General features: G+C 30.2%; 2 protein-coding genes across 2 annotated transcripts; both read left to right on the top strand.

The window, feature by feature from the left end:
- Positions 1 to 66: 66 nt before the first annotated feature.
- Positions 67 to 3,549, top strand: LOC126844232 (presequence protease, mitochondrial-like). Its single transcript, XM_050582253.1, has 2 exons — positions 67 to 334; positions 440 to 3,549. Exon 2 carries the CDS (start codon positions 460 to 462, stop codon positions 3,466 to 3,468), a length of 3,009 nt encoding a protein of 1,002 aa, XP_050438210.1. The 5' UTR covers positions 67 to 334; positions 440 to 459; the 3' UTR covers positions 3,469 to 3,549.
- Positions 3,550 to 9,234: 5,685 nt separating this feature from the next.
- Positions 9,235 to 13,090, top strand: LOC126844632 (mitochondrial-processing peptidase subunit beta). Its single transcript, XM_050582947.1, has 8 exons — positions 9,235 to 9,412; positions 9,479 to 9,694; positions 9,761 to 9,932; positions 10,112 to 10,268; positions 10,999 to 11,186; positions 11,276 to 11,559; positions 11,630 to 11,833; positions 12,833 to 13,090. The coding sequence occupies exons 1-8, from the start codon at positions 9,344 to 9,346 to the stop codon at positions 12,971 to 12,973; spliced, it is 1,431 nt and encodes a 476-aa protein (XP_050438904.1). The 5' UTR covers positions 9,235 to 9,343; the 3' UTR covers positions 12,974 to 13,090.
- Positions 13,091 to 13,824: the final 734 nt, after the last annotated feature.

The raw sequence follows: 13,824 nt of genomic DNA, 5'->3' as shown, positions 1-13,824 counted from the left end.
GATAACTAATTCTATATATCAATTCGACCGGTGATAAATGATAATAATTAATAATACTTTGTAATACCACGGATTGTATGAAATATTTTGTACAATCCGTAGTAGTATTATTTACTCTATATGAAAAACAAATGTGAATTGAGAACCATAGAAACATAACAAATTGTTATTCTCTTTTCTGTGCTATCAATCATCGATTGGCCGTTCAGTAAGAAATAAACTTGATCTTTAATGGAATTAGTAAATTGAAATGTGTTTGTAGATCATTATTACAATATTTTACTGTCATCATTATTTCAGTATTTTCGTCCAAGGTTATTACTTAAAGTTATCTGTAAGTATTAAATATTAACCTAAAAGATTTCAATTTTAAAATTGGGGAGAGCTTAATATACAATAATCTTGCGGACAAACTTTAATTAATTTAAATTTGTTTCAGTGTTCAATATTGTAGTTATAATGTTGAGGCTTGCAAAGTCATTCTCAAAAAGACGATTTAATGCCAGAGCTTTAAGTGTGTTAGAAGCTAAGCCATTCAAAAATACTAGCTTGCAAGTTGGACAAGAAGTAGAAGGTTTTGTTGTTAAAGAAGTAAAACCAATCAGCGACTTTCAACTTACAGCTTTACGTCTTGAGCATATCAAAACAGGAGCAGACTACTTACATATTGATCGAAACGATACAAACAATGTTTTTAGTGTAGCATTTCGTACAACGCCAAAACAATCAAATGGCCTGCCACACATACTTGAACATACTACGTTGTGTGGAAGCAGAAATTTTCCATGTCGAGATCCATTTTTTAAAATGCTCAATCGTTCTATGGCTAATTTCATGAACGCAATGACTGCTCCTGACTACACATTTTATCCGTTTTCAACTGAAAATTATTCCGATTACTACAATCTTATGTCTGTGTATTTAGATGCAGTGTTGAATCCTATGTTAAGAGAATCAGATTTTCGTCAAGAAGGATGGCGCTTAGAACATACATTAGTCGATGATAAAAAATCACCACTAGAAATAAAAGGTGTCGTGTACAATGAAATGAAAGGTGTTTATTCGGATAACCAACAAATATATAATGAGAACTTCCTAAATCAAATATTACCCAGTAACACCTATGGAGTGAATTCTGGAGGAGATCCAAACGTTATACCATCTTTATCTCACTGTGACCTTGTAGATTTTCATGATAGATATTATCATCCGAGTAATGCACGTTTTTACTCATACGGCAGCTTTTGTTTGGAAAATCATTTGCAGTTTTTAAATGAAAGATATTTGCTTGAATATACTTCAGATAAAACCATTAAAGATGAGACTAAAGTACCAAATGAAGAACGATGGACAACACCTAGACGTTATCATGTTTCTTGCAGGGAAGATCCTATGCTACCTAAAGATAAACAGTCATCGTTGAGTATTGGAACGTTATGGAGTGATATTACTAATGTACAAGAAACGTTTGAGTTGGCTATACTCTCAAGACTACTGTTAAATGGGCCAAACGCTAAATTTTACAAATCTTTAATAGAACCAAATATTGGAACAGATTTTAGCTCTACCACAGGATTTACAGACCAAACTAAAGACACTTTTTTTGCTGTAGGTCTTCAAGGATTAAATGAATCTAACTTTGAACTTGTAGAGTCAGTATATGAAGAAACCATTAAATCAGCAATTGAAAACGGTTTTGATAATCGAGATATAGAAAATATTCTGCATTCAGTGGAATTGTCAATGAGACATCAGACTTCAAACTTTGGGTTGAATCTCTTGTATGGTATATTGCCGGTTTGGAACCATGAAGGGAACATTATAAACACAATGAATGTAAGTGAAAAAATTGAAATTTTTAGAAAGAATATGGCTGTAAATTCTAATTATCTACAATTATTGGTAGATAAATATTTATTAAACAATAAACATAAACTCATTATAACAATGTCACCTGATGAAAGCTATGAGGAATTAAGAAAAAAAACCGAAGAAAACTTATTAAAAGAAAAATTGGCTTTACTATCAGATGCAGATAAGGATAATATTTATCAGCAAGGCCTTGAATTACGTAAAGAACAAGATGCAGAACAAGATGCTTCATGCTTGCCATCTTTAAGTATTGATGATTTAAAAAAAACAACGGACTCTGTATTGTTCAAAAAAGAAAAGTTTGACAAAACGCCTGTCTTCATATTTCCTCAACCAACTAACCAAGTGACTTATTTTAAAAGTCTATTAAATACATTACACGTTCCTAAAGGTTTGAAACAATTCATTCCTTTGTTTTGTAACATAGCTACTAGAATGGGCACCAAGTCTAAAAATTTTAAACAATTTGATCAGTTGGTTAGAAAGTCAACTGGCGGTCTAGGAGTCTCTCAAACTATTGTAGATTCTCCCAGTGAAGTATATACTATGAAAGAAGCAGTTGTTTTAAACTCTTACTGTTTAGATAAAAATGTAAAAGATATGTTTAATCTATGGGAACAGATTTTTTCTGAGTTAATATTTGAGGATGAAAATAGGTTTAAAATTCTTGTACAAGAAGAAGCAAGTGGCCTAGCAAATAGTATATCCGGCAGTGGGCACATGTATGCAATGTTGTGTGCAGCTGCTGGAATAAATTCAATCGACGCTCAACGTGAATCAAACGGAGGGCTTCAATATGTTAGTTTAATGAAAGAAATATCACAAATGAAAGATTTGTCACCAATATTAAACAAATTGAAAGAAATCGGTAAACATTTATTAAACAAAAATACAATGAAATGCTCATTAACTATTGTAGATGACAATATTGAAGCAGTGGACAGCTTAAAAAACTTTATTGGCATAACCAATGGTAAATGGAATTTACAAAATGAATATCGTAAAGTTGAACAAAACGAAAACGATATTAAATGTTTCCATCATGTGTTACCATTTTCGGTTAACTATTGTGCAAAAGCTCTTCCGGGTGTCCCATACACTCATAAAGATTATGCTACTCTTAAAGTACTTTGCAAATATTTAAGTTCTAAATATTTATTACCCACAGTTAGAGAAAAAAATGGAGCTTATGGAGCTGGTTCTTCTATATCAACTTCTGGCACTATTCAAATGTATTCATATAGAGATCCAAAACCAGCAAAAACATTTGAAGCCTTTGACACAGTATGTGATTGGATGAGCAAGAGGAAAGTAACAATAGAGGAGTTGAATGAGGCTAAACTAGCTGTTTTTCAAGGAATCGATCATCCTATAGCTCCTATGGCTAAAGGCAATGCTTTCTTTTTATACGACATGGATGAAGATATAAGACAAAAACATAGAATGCAAGTACTAGGTGTAAAAGTTGAAGACATAATAAATTTGGCAAACTCATACTTTTCTAATGAACGTTTTGCAAAAGCTATGATTGGACCAAAATGCAAAGAATTTAATTCAGACTCTCAATGGAATATTACAAACCATGAAGATTTATAAACAATATTAAAATTTTTTTATTTTTTTTATAATTTATTTTGTTATTTTGGAAGTTAATAAATTACTGTTTTACTGTTGTAATTGCTCTGTTTATGTATATAATTGAATTGAAATATTTCTTTATATATATCCTTATAGTCTTATAGTAAAACTAAAGGGAAAATCTGAAAGTTGCAATTTTCTCAAAATACTTTTATAAACTTGACTCTTTTGGGAGAGGGTCTAGAACTTTTTGTTGGAGATAGATTGAGATAGACTCTAAGAACAGTTTTTTAAGTTAAATACTTTTTGAAATACAACAAAAACTTATTGTGTGCCCAATATGGGACAACATGCATAAAAAGTTATTATAATTTGTTACTTACATTATTAAAAAAAAAAAATGATAATTACACAAATCATGTTTTTTAAATTTATTATCTTATATAATATATATCACAAATAAATGTCAGTAATAAAAAAAATGAATACCAATTATGACAACAATTTGTTTTGAGTGCATATTGTTCCAGATATGGCACAAACAAAAATTGTGTTTTTTAATGCATGATGGCCATGAGTGGCACAAACATACATTTGGCGCGCGTTGTGCCATATTAGGCACGAATTAAACTTTGAGGAGAAATAAGGGGAAGTTGTACTCAATTTTTTTCCCATAATCCTGATATATTTTAGAATCAGTACAATTTTTTTTGGAAAAAAATAAAAAGTCATGCATGAAGGGGTTAACTAACATTTTTTTTTTACGCACTTACCCCACTCCTACTGTAAAAATCGAATATTCTGTTTCGAGAATATATACTAACACTCGTATAATCAATTTATTTTACATACCTTTAAACATCGAATATTCTGATTCGAGACTACAATAAACTTTCACATTTAATTCACTGTACTGCACTGTAGCTGTCGATATAATACTGACCCACGTGCGACGAATTTCGTCTTAAATACCCTCAGAGATCGAATATTTTTTTTCTAGAATATACACGAATACGGTATACTCTAAACTACTATAGGAACGTTCCAGAATAAAATAAAAACAGAAAAACCATAAGTTACCTTATAAACAAACAAAACAATGTTGTGGAATGCCCTTGAATACTTTTGAATATTCTAGAAATTTCTATAGGGTGAAACTTCCAGCCCTTATATCTTCAGAAGCACGCCCTTCAGGTAAAAACGGGAACCATCTTCATAGATGGGGGATAGAGGCCTACCACACCAACTCCCTTGATCGTACCAGGACTCGTTTCTGAGTTTTAACGGCACGCACATATTGTAGACTTTCTTTTATAATATACCTATATTGATTACAATTTTGTAGCTATTCTTTTTGAAAACATTTTTGTTGATGCTAAACTACGTTAATAGATATAGTAACTATTTAAATTTTTACCTTTAGGAACTTTAATGATAATTAAGTTTCAGAATCTACAAATATACATTTAATTGCATTTTTAAATTAACAATTGCTGACAATTTTAATTAGGTAGTCGATAACTAGTTTTGAATAAATACTAAATAGTTTTCAAGTAATTAAAGTTTAAAAGGATTTTCATTGTTTTTAAATTCTAAGTGAATCAGATATTTGTAAAATAATTCGGTAGACACGCAGTAAGTACTCTAGCAATTTGTTTTGTCCTAAATATTGTTTACGGTTTTTTGTTATATTGTTTTGAAAAGCTAGGTATAAAATTTGTTTAAAAGTGTTTATTTAAACAGTTGGAATTTGAAAAAAATAAAAATATTCAACATTTAAATTATTCCCCTAACGTAAGTAATTATTTCCATGCTTATGAATTTACCCTGATTTGGCCCTTGCGTAGGTTGACTTAAAGTTTGTAGACTAAATTATTTTTCTTAATATCTCTACTGTCCGTTCCGTGACATTCAATCGAAAAATTGTCTTAATACAAGCCATATGTAATGTTTAGGAATGTATTATACGCTTTGTTAAAAATATATTACGAAATAGAGAACCTAACCTAACCTAACCTGAGATAGGATAATAATAATCGATTAAAAATTATAATACTGCTCGATTGATTGTAATACTACGTTGACAAGAATAGCCAGTGTTAAAATAAAATGTAGTATACCTAAATACCAATGCGCCACTATAATAATGTATATTATTAGTATTAAGTTTTGATCTATGGCAATATTTTACAAGTACTTAAAATGTCTAGGTAAATCGTGAATGAAAAATATTTGTAATACACAGTCAAATGGGAAAAATTAAAATATTTTTTTTATTTTCTAAATTCTTATACATCCATGTATTGATTTAAACATACTCATATAAGGTTATTGTACAATAAGTATATATTACCTAAAACTTCTATCGAAGTAACTATTATCTCCAAAAATCTCGGTTAGAAATGAAATATATTGAGATATGAGTGTTTCATAATGCAAGAGTTTCTTTGTCGCGTCATCATCTTTGACGAGTTCTTTATCTTTTTCTTCGTCGGAAAATTCAATTTCCAAAAAGTTGTCAAAAGTGTTTAATTGGACCTTGACGATCAGAGACAAGTTAATAGCTGACAGCGTGCTGGACTTTCGATGCGGTTGGCAACTTGCACTAACGATATTAAATAGGAGCCATTACCGTTTAATTTTGAAACCGATGCGATCGCCTTACGAACGTATCTTAAGTATTTCGGGTCTTCGTTGGTAACGTAACCAAATCGGCTGGTGTCTTTAGTCATCAAGTAATCTATGTAAATCCTTAAGTAACGATATAAATGATTATAGAATGTGGCCATAATTGTGAATGCCAAATATACAGGGTAATGAACGAGCTTGTTGTATTCGCCGCTGTAGTATTGTAGCTCGTTGTAAACGAGTATCACCTCCCTTTTGACTCCGTTCCACCACCAGTAGACTTTGTTGCCGCCAGAAATAAATGTAGATGGATTTAATGCAATCTTTTTGTATCTATAAGACCGCTGGTACTCGTCGTCAATATCCTCCGTCAGTGCCATACTCTGAACGAGATCCCTCAATTGTTTAGACCACTGCGACAAGACTGTTGTCGGTTGTATATTGGCGTTTATTCGTTTGTTTTTCAAAATTGATTTTTTCTTATTGGTACATTCTTTAGCAAAATATTTTATTACCGAGTCTAACGCCGACGAATGAATAAATTGCATACGGGCAAACATTTTCTGCCCGTAATTATCCTTCTTGCGTAGCTCGTTCTCGTCGAAAGCGCCTAACCAGTTTAACAACCGTGCCGATCGTGTTAAGTGTTTTTGATTTGAAAGCCTCGGTAACCCTTGCTCGAAGACAAGGAAGGTATCGGCCCAAAACGGCATTATATTGCTAAAGTCTTCCACCAGTGACCACCAACTGTTCCAATGTTCGTTGCTTTTCGAATACGGAAAGAATTTGGATTTTTGTACATCAAACAAAACCAACCAATTTTTTACCGTTTCAGCGAAATAACAATTCGTGAACTGTTGCATGAATATCGCGTATTTTTTTATTTTATAGTTGTCGGGGTATGGCTGGTTGCATTCAGTATAAGCTGGTGTGATGATGTTTTGAATTTTCGTGCCTTTGAATTGAGATTTCCAATGATTTGTCCAACCATAATTCATTAGAAACTGGCATGCCGTATCCGTATGTTTACTGGGTACTACTTCTACGGCCGTAGTAGATAAAAATGACCCGGAGCTCATGAAAAAAACATAAAGCCATTTCATATTATTATATTATTATATATAACTTTACAGCTAGCGCACTAAACATGTATTAAGTCCAAGTATTGAGTTAGTAAATAGTCAACAGCTTTTGAAATAAACAACTTGTTTACTCGTACATTGGTTGACGCATTTTATTCATTGTTTACACTGCACTGTATAATCGCAGACTTTGTCTATTCATATTTCATCTATACATTTGTTGTATTTTAAACCAAATATACCTATGCTTTTGTTTTTTACAGTATGTAGGTAATGTTTAAAATTATTTTACCAAAATATTCACCTGCAACCTGTTCGGTTAGTGTCATTACCATAAGGTGGTCAACCTTTACAACAGGGTAAAAAATACATCTTTGATTTTTAAGGGTTTGATTTTTTTAACGAAATTTTCTCGAAAACTACTTGACCGAATTGAATGATACTTTTAATGTCTTGAAGTCTGGAAAAAGTTTTAAAAGGAAGTTTTGGTATATATGATAGAACCATTTTGTTTCAAAACGCATTAAGTTAGCAAAAATGAATGAAATTATAGCAATATTTTGTTATGGATATTACTTACATCTTTAAAAATGTCCATAATATAAAGTAGCCCATTACAATTTTTGCATTTATAATTTTTTTACAATTATATACGCGCATAACATAATGTCTACAGAAATTTTACTATACTTTTACGGCCTAAGTGCAAGGCAATATATTTCTAAAACAATTTTCGTAATTTTTGACAAAATAGGCATTTAAAACATTAGGTGCCTATTATACTATCTAACGGCCAATACCTAAGTACTTAATTAAAACAATAACATTGGTTGAGTCATATAACATATCATATTTATTGCGATATACGCCTGTATATCTTGGTGGAAGTTAGTATTTTAGTAGAAAATAAAACACAACAATAATATGTTTAACACAATACTATTAAATATAAAAACACACACAGTATAGAGAATAATATATATATATATATACAACGTACGTTTCAATTATAACAGCAGCCGTAATAGAATGGTAAATCCAACACCTTAATACTATGTCTTATATACGATACAATCTAGGTTACAGACGTAATTGGTCCTTGTATAAACAACTTAAATATTACTCATGATTTCTTCAGTGTACACATAGACTACCATATAAGGTTATATAATATTTATTACTTATATTCCATGACCCAGATAAACAATATTAATTATATTCAATAATATTAATTAATTTAATATCTATACTTGTATGATAATTATAATATAATAAGCATAACGTGGTTTCTAGCGCATACAGTTTTTATTTTAAACAAACACATAAGGTTTGATACAAATAATATATTTGTATTTTGCTTTATTTTGCTGTATTTATATTTCTATATGCTCGTATATTTAGCTGGCGTAGGTTCTTGGTCATACTAAAAGATTTTTATAAACATAGGTCTATAAAAAAATTAAAAAACAGACTAATAGTATATTGGCCATATTCCAACCATATTTAGATGTTCACAGTGTTTAATTGAAAGTAGTTTTATTACTTTCAGTTATAATAATTCCTGTAGTCATGTGACTATACATAAATACCTCACTTTGCTCTGACCCCACTGTGCTGGATATTATACCTACAATCACTGAGTTAAATATACAAATTAGTTGTTAGTGTGTATACATTATTTCTAATACTGAGAGGTTTTAAAACTTAAAATATTGATAATAGTTAATAAATGAAAAGTTTAATTAACTTCTATTACCTAAATGATAATAGCGATTAGCGAGTAAACAACAAAACATATATATTTTGTCTTTTAATGAATAACCCGTACAATAATACTATATCAAAAACTATCTATTAATACTTAAAAAATTAAAATAAGTGTAGAACTTAGATGATAAACAAGTTAAACAATTATTTCGAACAAATGCGTTGTTTATTTGAATTTTGTTTGGCGCCATTTTTCATGGAAGAAAAAGCCTAATAATTCTAGTAGAAACAACATTATGCACTTGTTTACATCTGGACAAACTGTACCTAAGCTCATATGTTTAACGTTTGATAACAATTGTAGAGATCCTACCTTAATTTTCCGTGTTCTTTTCTAGTCCTTGAGCGTGTTCTAACTTCTACGATCGTTTTCAAAGTTCATCAATTTTAGTAATACCGATTTTGTGATCTCCAAAATGGCTTCTCGCCTATTAACCGTACAAGCGCCATTGAAAGTTTTGTCGTACAAATCTGGAGTCGTTCAAGTAAGAATAAACGTGTTTCTGACTTTTAAAATTATTTTCTTAGTTATCTAACCAAGTGGCTCTTAGGTGTCCAAGTGTTGGCGTTCTACGGCCGCATCATGCGCCGCTCAAGTCAGCTTTCCTGAAACCAAAGTTACTACACTCGAGAATGGAATGCGGATAGCTACTGAGGATAACGGGTCTCTGACCGCTACTGTGGGTTTGTGGATTGACGCGGGTTCTAGATGGGAAACGCCAAAGAACAATGGTGTTGCACATTTTGTGGAACATATGATATTTAAGGTATTTCATTTCAATTTTGCTTGCGACGATATATAACATTATAACTTAACGTATTTGATACTCTAGGGAACTCCATCAAGGTCACAACTTGATTTAGAGTTGGAAATTGAAAATATTGGCGCTCATTTGAATGCATATACGTCCAGGGAACAAACTGTATTCTATGCAAAGTCCTTGAAAGGTGATGTGCCAAAGGCTGTTGAAATTCTGGCTGATATTATTCAAAATTCCGAACTTGGTATGTACTTGTCAAGTATTGGCCACAAAGCTTGAATAGATAAATAATTATATTTGATGATTTATAAATGCTGTATCACAATAAACTCTTTTTATCGTTATGTAGTTCAGTAAAAAAAAAATCTAATTTCGTCTTTCAATAATGTCATTATTTTAGCAAAATTACCAATTATTTTTTAGGAGAAAAAGAAATTGAAAGAGAGCGTGGAGTAATCCTTAGAGAAATGCAGGAAGTTGAAACTAATTTGCAAGAGGTTGTATTCGATTATTTACACGCTACTGCTTACCAAGGTACACCATTAGGTCAAACAATATTGGGACCAACCGAAAATATCAAGTAAGTTTTGTAGTACGTCTTAATCTTTAAATTATGAAGCTTAAAAATTGTTAATATTTCTTAAGGTTATGCTAATTTTCTTTATACAATAGATAGCTTTCATTTTAGAAATTTAAATACCTGTTTTAGTACTTTTTTTAGTTAAATAATTATAATTAATAATTCAAATATTAAAAATCATTATTATACATTAACAATCTGATATTAAATAATGAATTCTGCATACTTACACACGGACTGAAGACATTTATATATAAAGATATACATTAATTAATATACATAGTTTTTAATTTTGTTGTAAACTGCGCAAGAGTTATTTGTAAAATGATAAAATAATTACATGCGAAACAAAACATGTTTTACTCCATGAAACTCCATGAAAAAAAAAATTTAATATTTTGGGTTTATATTTTAAGTCTTTTAAATTGTTTAGGAAAATTTGTGTACAGAAAAGAAGGAATATATATTATATGCTTGATTAATACTGATTGGATTTTAATTTTTTTGGACAGTATTTAAATCATTTAACTAATAATAAAAAAATAAGTTATATGAATTTTTTTAACATTTTTTAATTGGCAAAAATAACGCTCTGGTCAATGGAATATAACATACTTTTAATAGTATTAAACATAAGTATTTAATTGTATTTCCGATAATTTGTCATTAACCTATATTATTTAAAATATGTCTTTGTTATTTATTGATTAGTTGTTCAAATTAATTTTAGTTCACTTAAGCGAAAGGATCTCAAAGAGTATGTAGATATATTCTACAGGCCTTCTCGTCTTGTTTTGGCTGGAGCTGGAGGCGTTAATCATGATGAAATGGTTGAACTTGCCAAGAAACTGTTTAAGAACCCAACTGACATGAAATTTGAAGCCGAAGTCCCACATTATGAACATTGCAGATTTACTGGTACGAATAATTTTCTGTTATTTACTATGCAAATTTAACTGTATTTTATAGTATGATTTATTTAATTTTTATTTTTATGAATGATGAAGGCTCGGAAATTAAGGCTCGAGATGATTCCTTACCTCTAGCACATATTGCTATTGCTGTTGAAAGCTGTGGCTGGGCTGATGCTGATAACATACCATTGATGGTAGCCAACACTTTAATAGGATCTTGGGACCGTTCTCAAGGTGGTGGTAACAATAATGCTAACCGTTTGGCTCGCGTAGCTGATACTGAAAACTTAGTACACTCCTTCCAGTCATTTAACACTTGTTACAAAGACACTGGTTTATGGGGAGCCTACTTTGTTTGTGATAAAATGAAAATCTTGGTGTGTTAAATTTGAACTACTACAAAAACATGAATGACTTATAAACTGAAATAAATAAATTTTAATTTAGGAGTTCACATATCATTTGCAAGAAGAATGGATGAGGCTCTGTGCTTCAGTTACTGAAGCTGAAGTTGAACGCGCAAAGAATGTTTTGAAGACAAATATGTTTTTGCAGTTGGACACAACAACTCAAGTGTGTGAAGATATTGGCAGACAAATGTTATGTTACAATAGACGTATTCCTCCCCATGAATTGGAAGCTCGTATAAATGTAAGTTATTAGTTAACTAAAATACTCATTAAAGTTTAATCTACATAATAATATAAACTTGGTAGGTCTGACCTTATGCTAGTATAACTTTTCTTTCTGGTAGTCGCTGGTTCTAGGTTAATACAGTGGAACTTTTATTGTGACATAAAAATAGCTACGTCAATGGTCATTAAGTAAAATAAAAAACAGAATAGGTACTTGTCTTAACACAATAAAAAAAAATAACACATTATTCTAATAATTTTGTCAATAAATATAATTTTTGTAACATGTAAATTTCAATCAGAATTAATAATATTATATTTTTATTTCTATCTTCATTTTAAACTTATAATTATTGTGGTGGCCCATGATGGCGTATAACCTATGGAAATCTATACTATATGTAGGGCAAATACTATATTATGTAGGTCTATATACCCTTATTGCACTAGCCTCCTCACTACAGACTACAGTTTAAGTTTTAAATTAACATTTCGCAAAAAATTACCTATACTTGAACTCCTTACTAAATAAGAGAGTATAACATCCTCTTAATTCTGTTGAATATGTAACAAGAATTAATACAAATTTGAGAATTGTTATTCAGTTTTCTATTTAAACTTTTATTTAATTGTTTTAACTTTTGTATAAAAAAATATATTTTTAGATTATATGAATCTATATATACTTTTATGAGTGATTTTATCATTCAAATAAATTATTTTGTTAAAACCAATGGTCAAATCCACGGACATCTATACTTTAAAGACTGGTGACTGTAATCCAGCAATAAAGAATCGCTTATTGTTGTCGTGTTCTTTCATTAGCTGTTATAGCGCCAGATGTGCGATAGTTAAATTTAATAGATGCGGTAAGGCAAGGGAATACAACAATATACGACTCACAATGCTACGTTGAAGCTAAAACCCTTTTTTTTTTATTCAAAATTTTTTTTTGTTAGCGATATTTTAATACGAATTTAATGATATTAATCTAAAATTGTTATTTTATTTTCAGGATGTATCTGCCAAGGACATTCACAATATTGCCATGAAGTATTTGTTTGACAGGTGTCCTGCTGTTGCTGCAGTTGGTCCAGTTGAACAATTATTAGACTACAACAGATTGAGAGCTGCTATGCGTTGGGTAGTTTTGTAATTTCTAACTACTAAATGTTTTATTTATATTTGTAAAATTTGTCATTTTGTTTCTACACTTATGTTAAAAAGTTCAAAAATTCTTGCTTATTTAATATAAGAATATTTTAAAATTCAATATAGATTGTTATTTTCATTTTATTTTTAAAATGAAAATTGTAATTTTACAAAATAAGAATCTAGCAATGCCTTTTGTAAATATTATGACAGTTGACTCATTTCCAAATCATCGTTTAGATGTATGCACTGAGTTTTTTTTAGTTGAATTCTTTAGTGTTGATTTTGATAAATATTAAACAGGAATAATCTAAGTCACAAATATTATTAAAATAAACGAATATTCAAAATTATAATACTTAAATTCCATTTTTTTATGACATACTCTTTTAGCTCATAGCTAACATAAGAGCTTTTTGTAAGATATATATACATGTATGCTGTCTGGTTTGACATTTTCGCTTGTGGGCGAAAATTCACAAAGTAAAAACCTGTGATGTTCTCGATCATGCCTTCCTCTGTCAACCAAATCAGTGCGGTGGATTTTCTTAATTAACATCCGGACTGATAAGTATACCTAATAATAAAGGTTACTGCCATCGCTACCGTGTCTTTTGACTATTAGCAGTTATCTGTACGCCAATCATAATATAAAAATTAAATAATAATTATATTTTCATGCTAAAAATTGTATATAAAATTAACCTGATTAACCTAACAAAAGGCGAGCTTGTTTTAAACTGTATGAATATCGTTATGACTCATAACTTATGAGAATGACATTTTATCCGTTTAAAGTAATAAACATAATTCAATTGAAATTGCTTATTTTCCTTTCTTCTTTAGCTTTGTAGA

The sequence above is a fragment of the Adelges cooleyi genome, unplaced genomic scaffold (assembly GCF_023614345.1).
Source record: "Adelges cooleyi isolate 19-005CV unplaced genomic scaffold, UGA_ACOO_1.1 ACOO_flye_CR_arks_rails_tigmint_CR_PRNA_651, whole genome shotgun sequence".
NCBI lineage: Eukaryota > Metazoa > Arthropoda > Insecta > Hemiptera > Adelgidae > Adelges > Adelges cooleyi.
The sequence above is the reverse complement of the archived record's forward strand: the minus strand, read 5'-3'. Positions and strand labels throughout refer to the sequence as shown.

Bases quoted from the DNA above. Each gene is read 5' to 3' on its own strand.
- LOC126844232 (XM_050582253.1), top strand. From the start codon at position 460: ATGTTGAGGCTTGCAAAGTCATTCTCAAAAAGACGATTTAATGCCAGA.
- LOC126844632 (XM_050582947.1), top strand. From the start codon at position 9,344: ATGGCTTCTCGCCTATTAACCGTACAAGCGCCATTGAAAGTTTTGTCG. The intron at 9,695-9,760 runs GTATTTCATTTC...TTGATACTCTAG, and splicing joins TGGAACATATGATATTTAAG to GGAACTCCATCAAGGTCACA. The intron at 11,834-12,832 runs GTAAGTTATTAG...TTTTATTTTCAG, and splicing joins AATTGGAAGCTCGTATAAAT to GATGTATCTGCCAAGGACAT.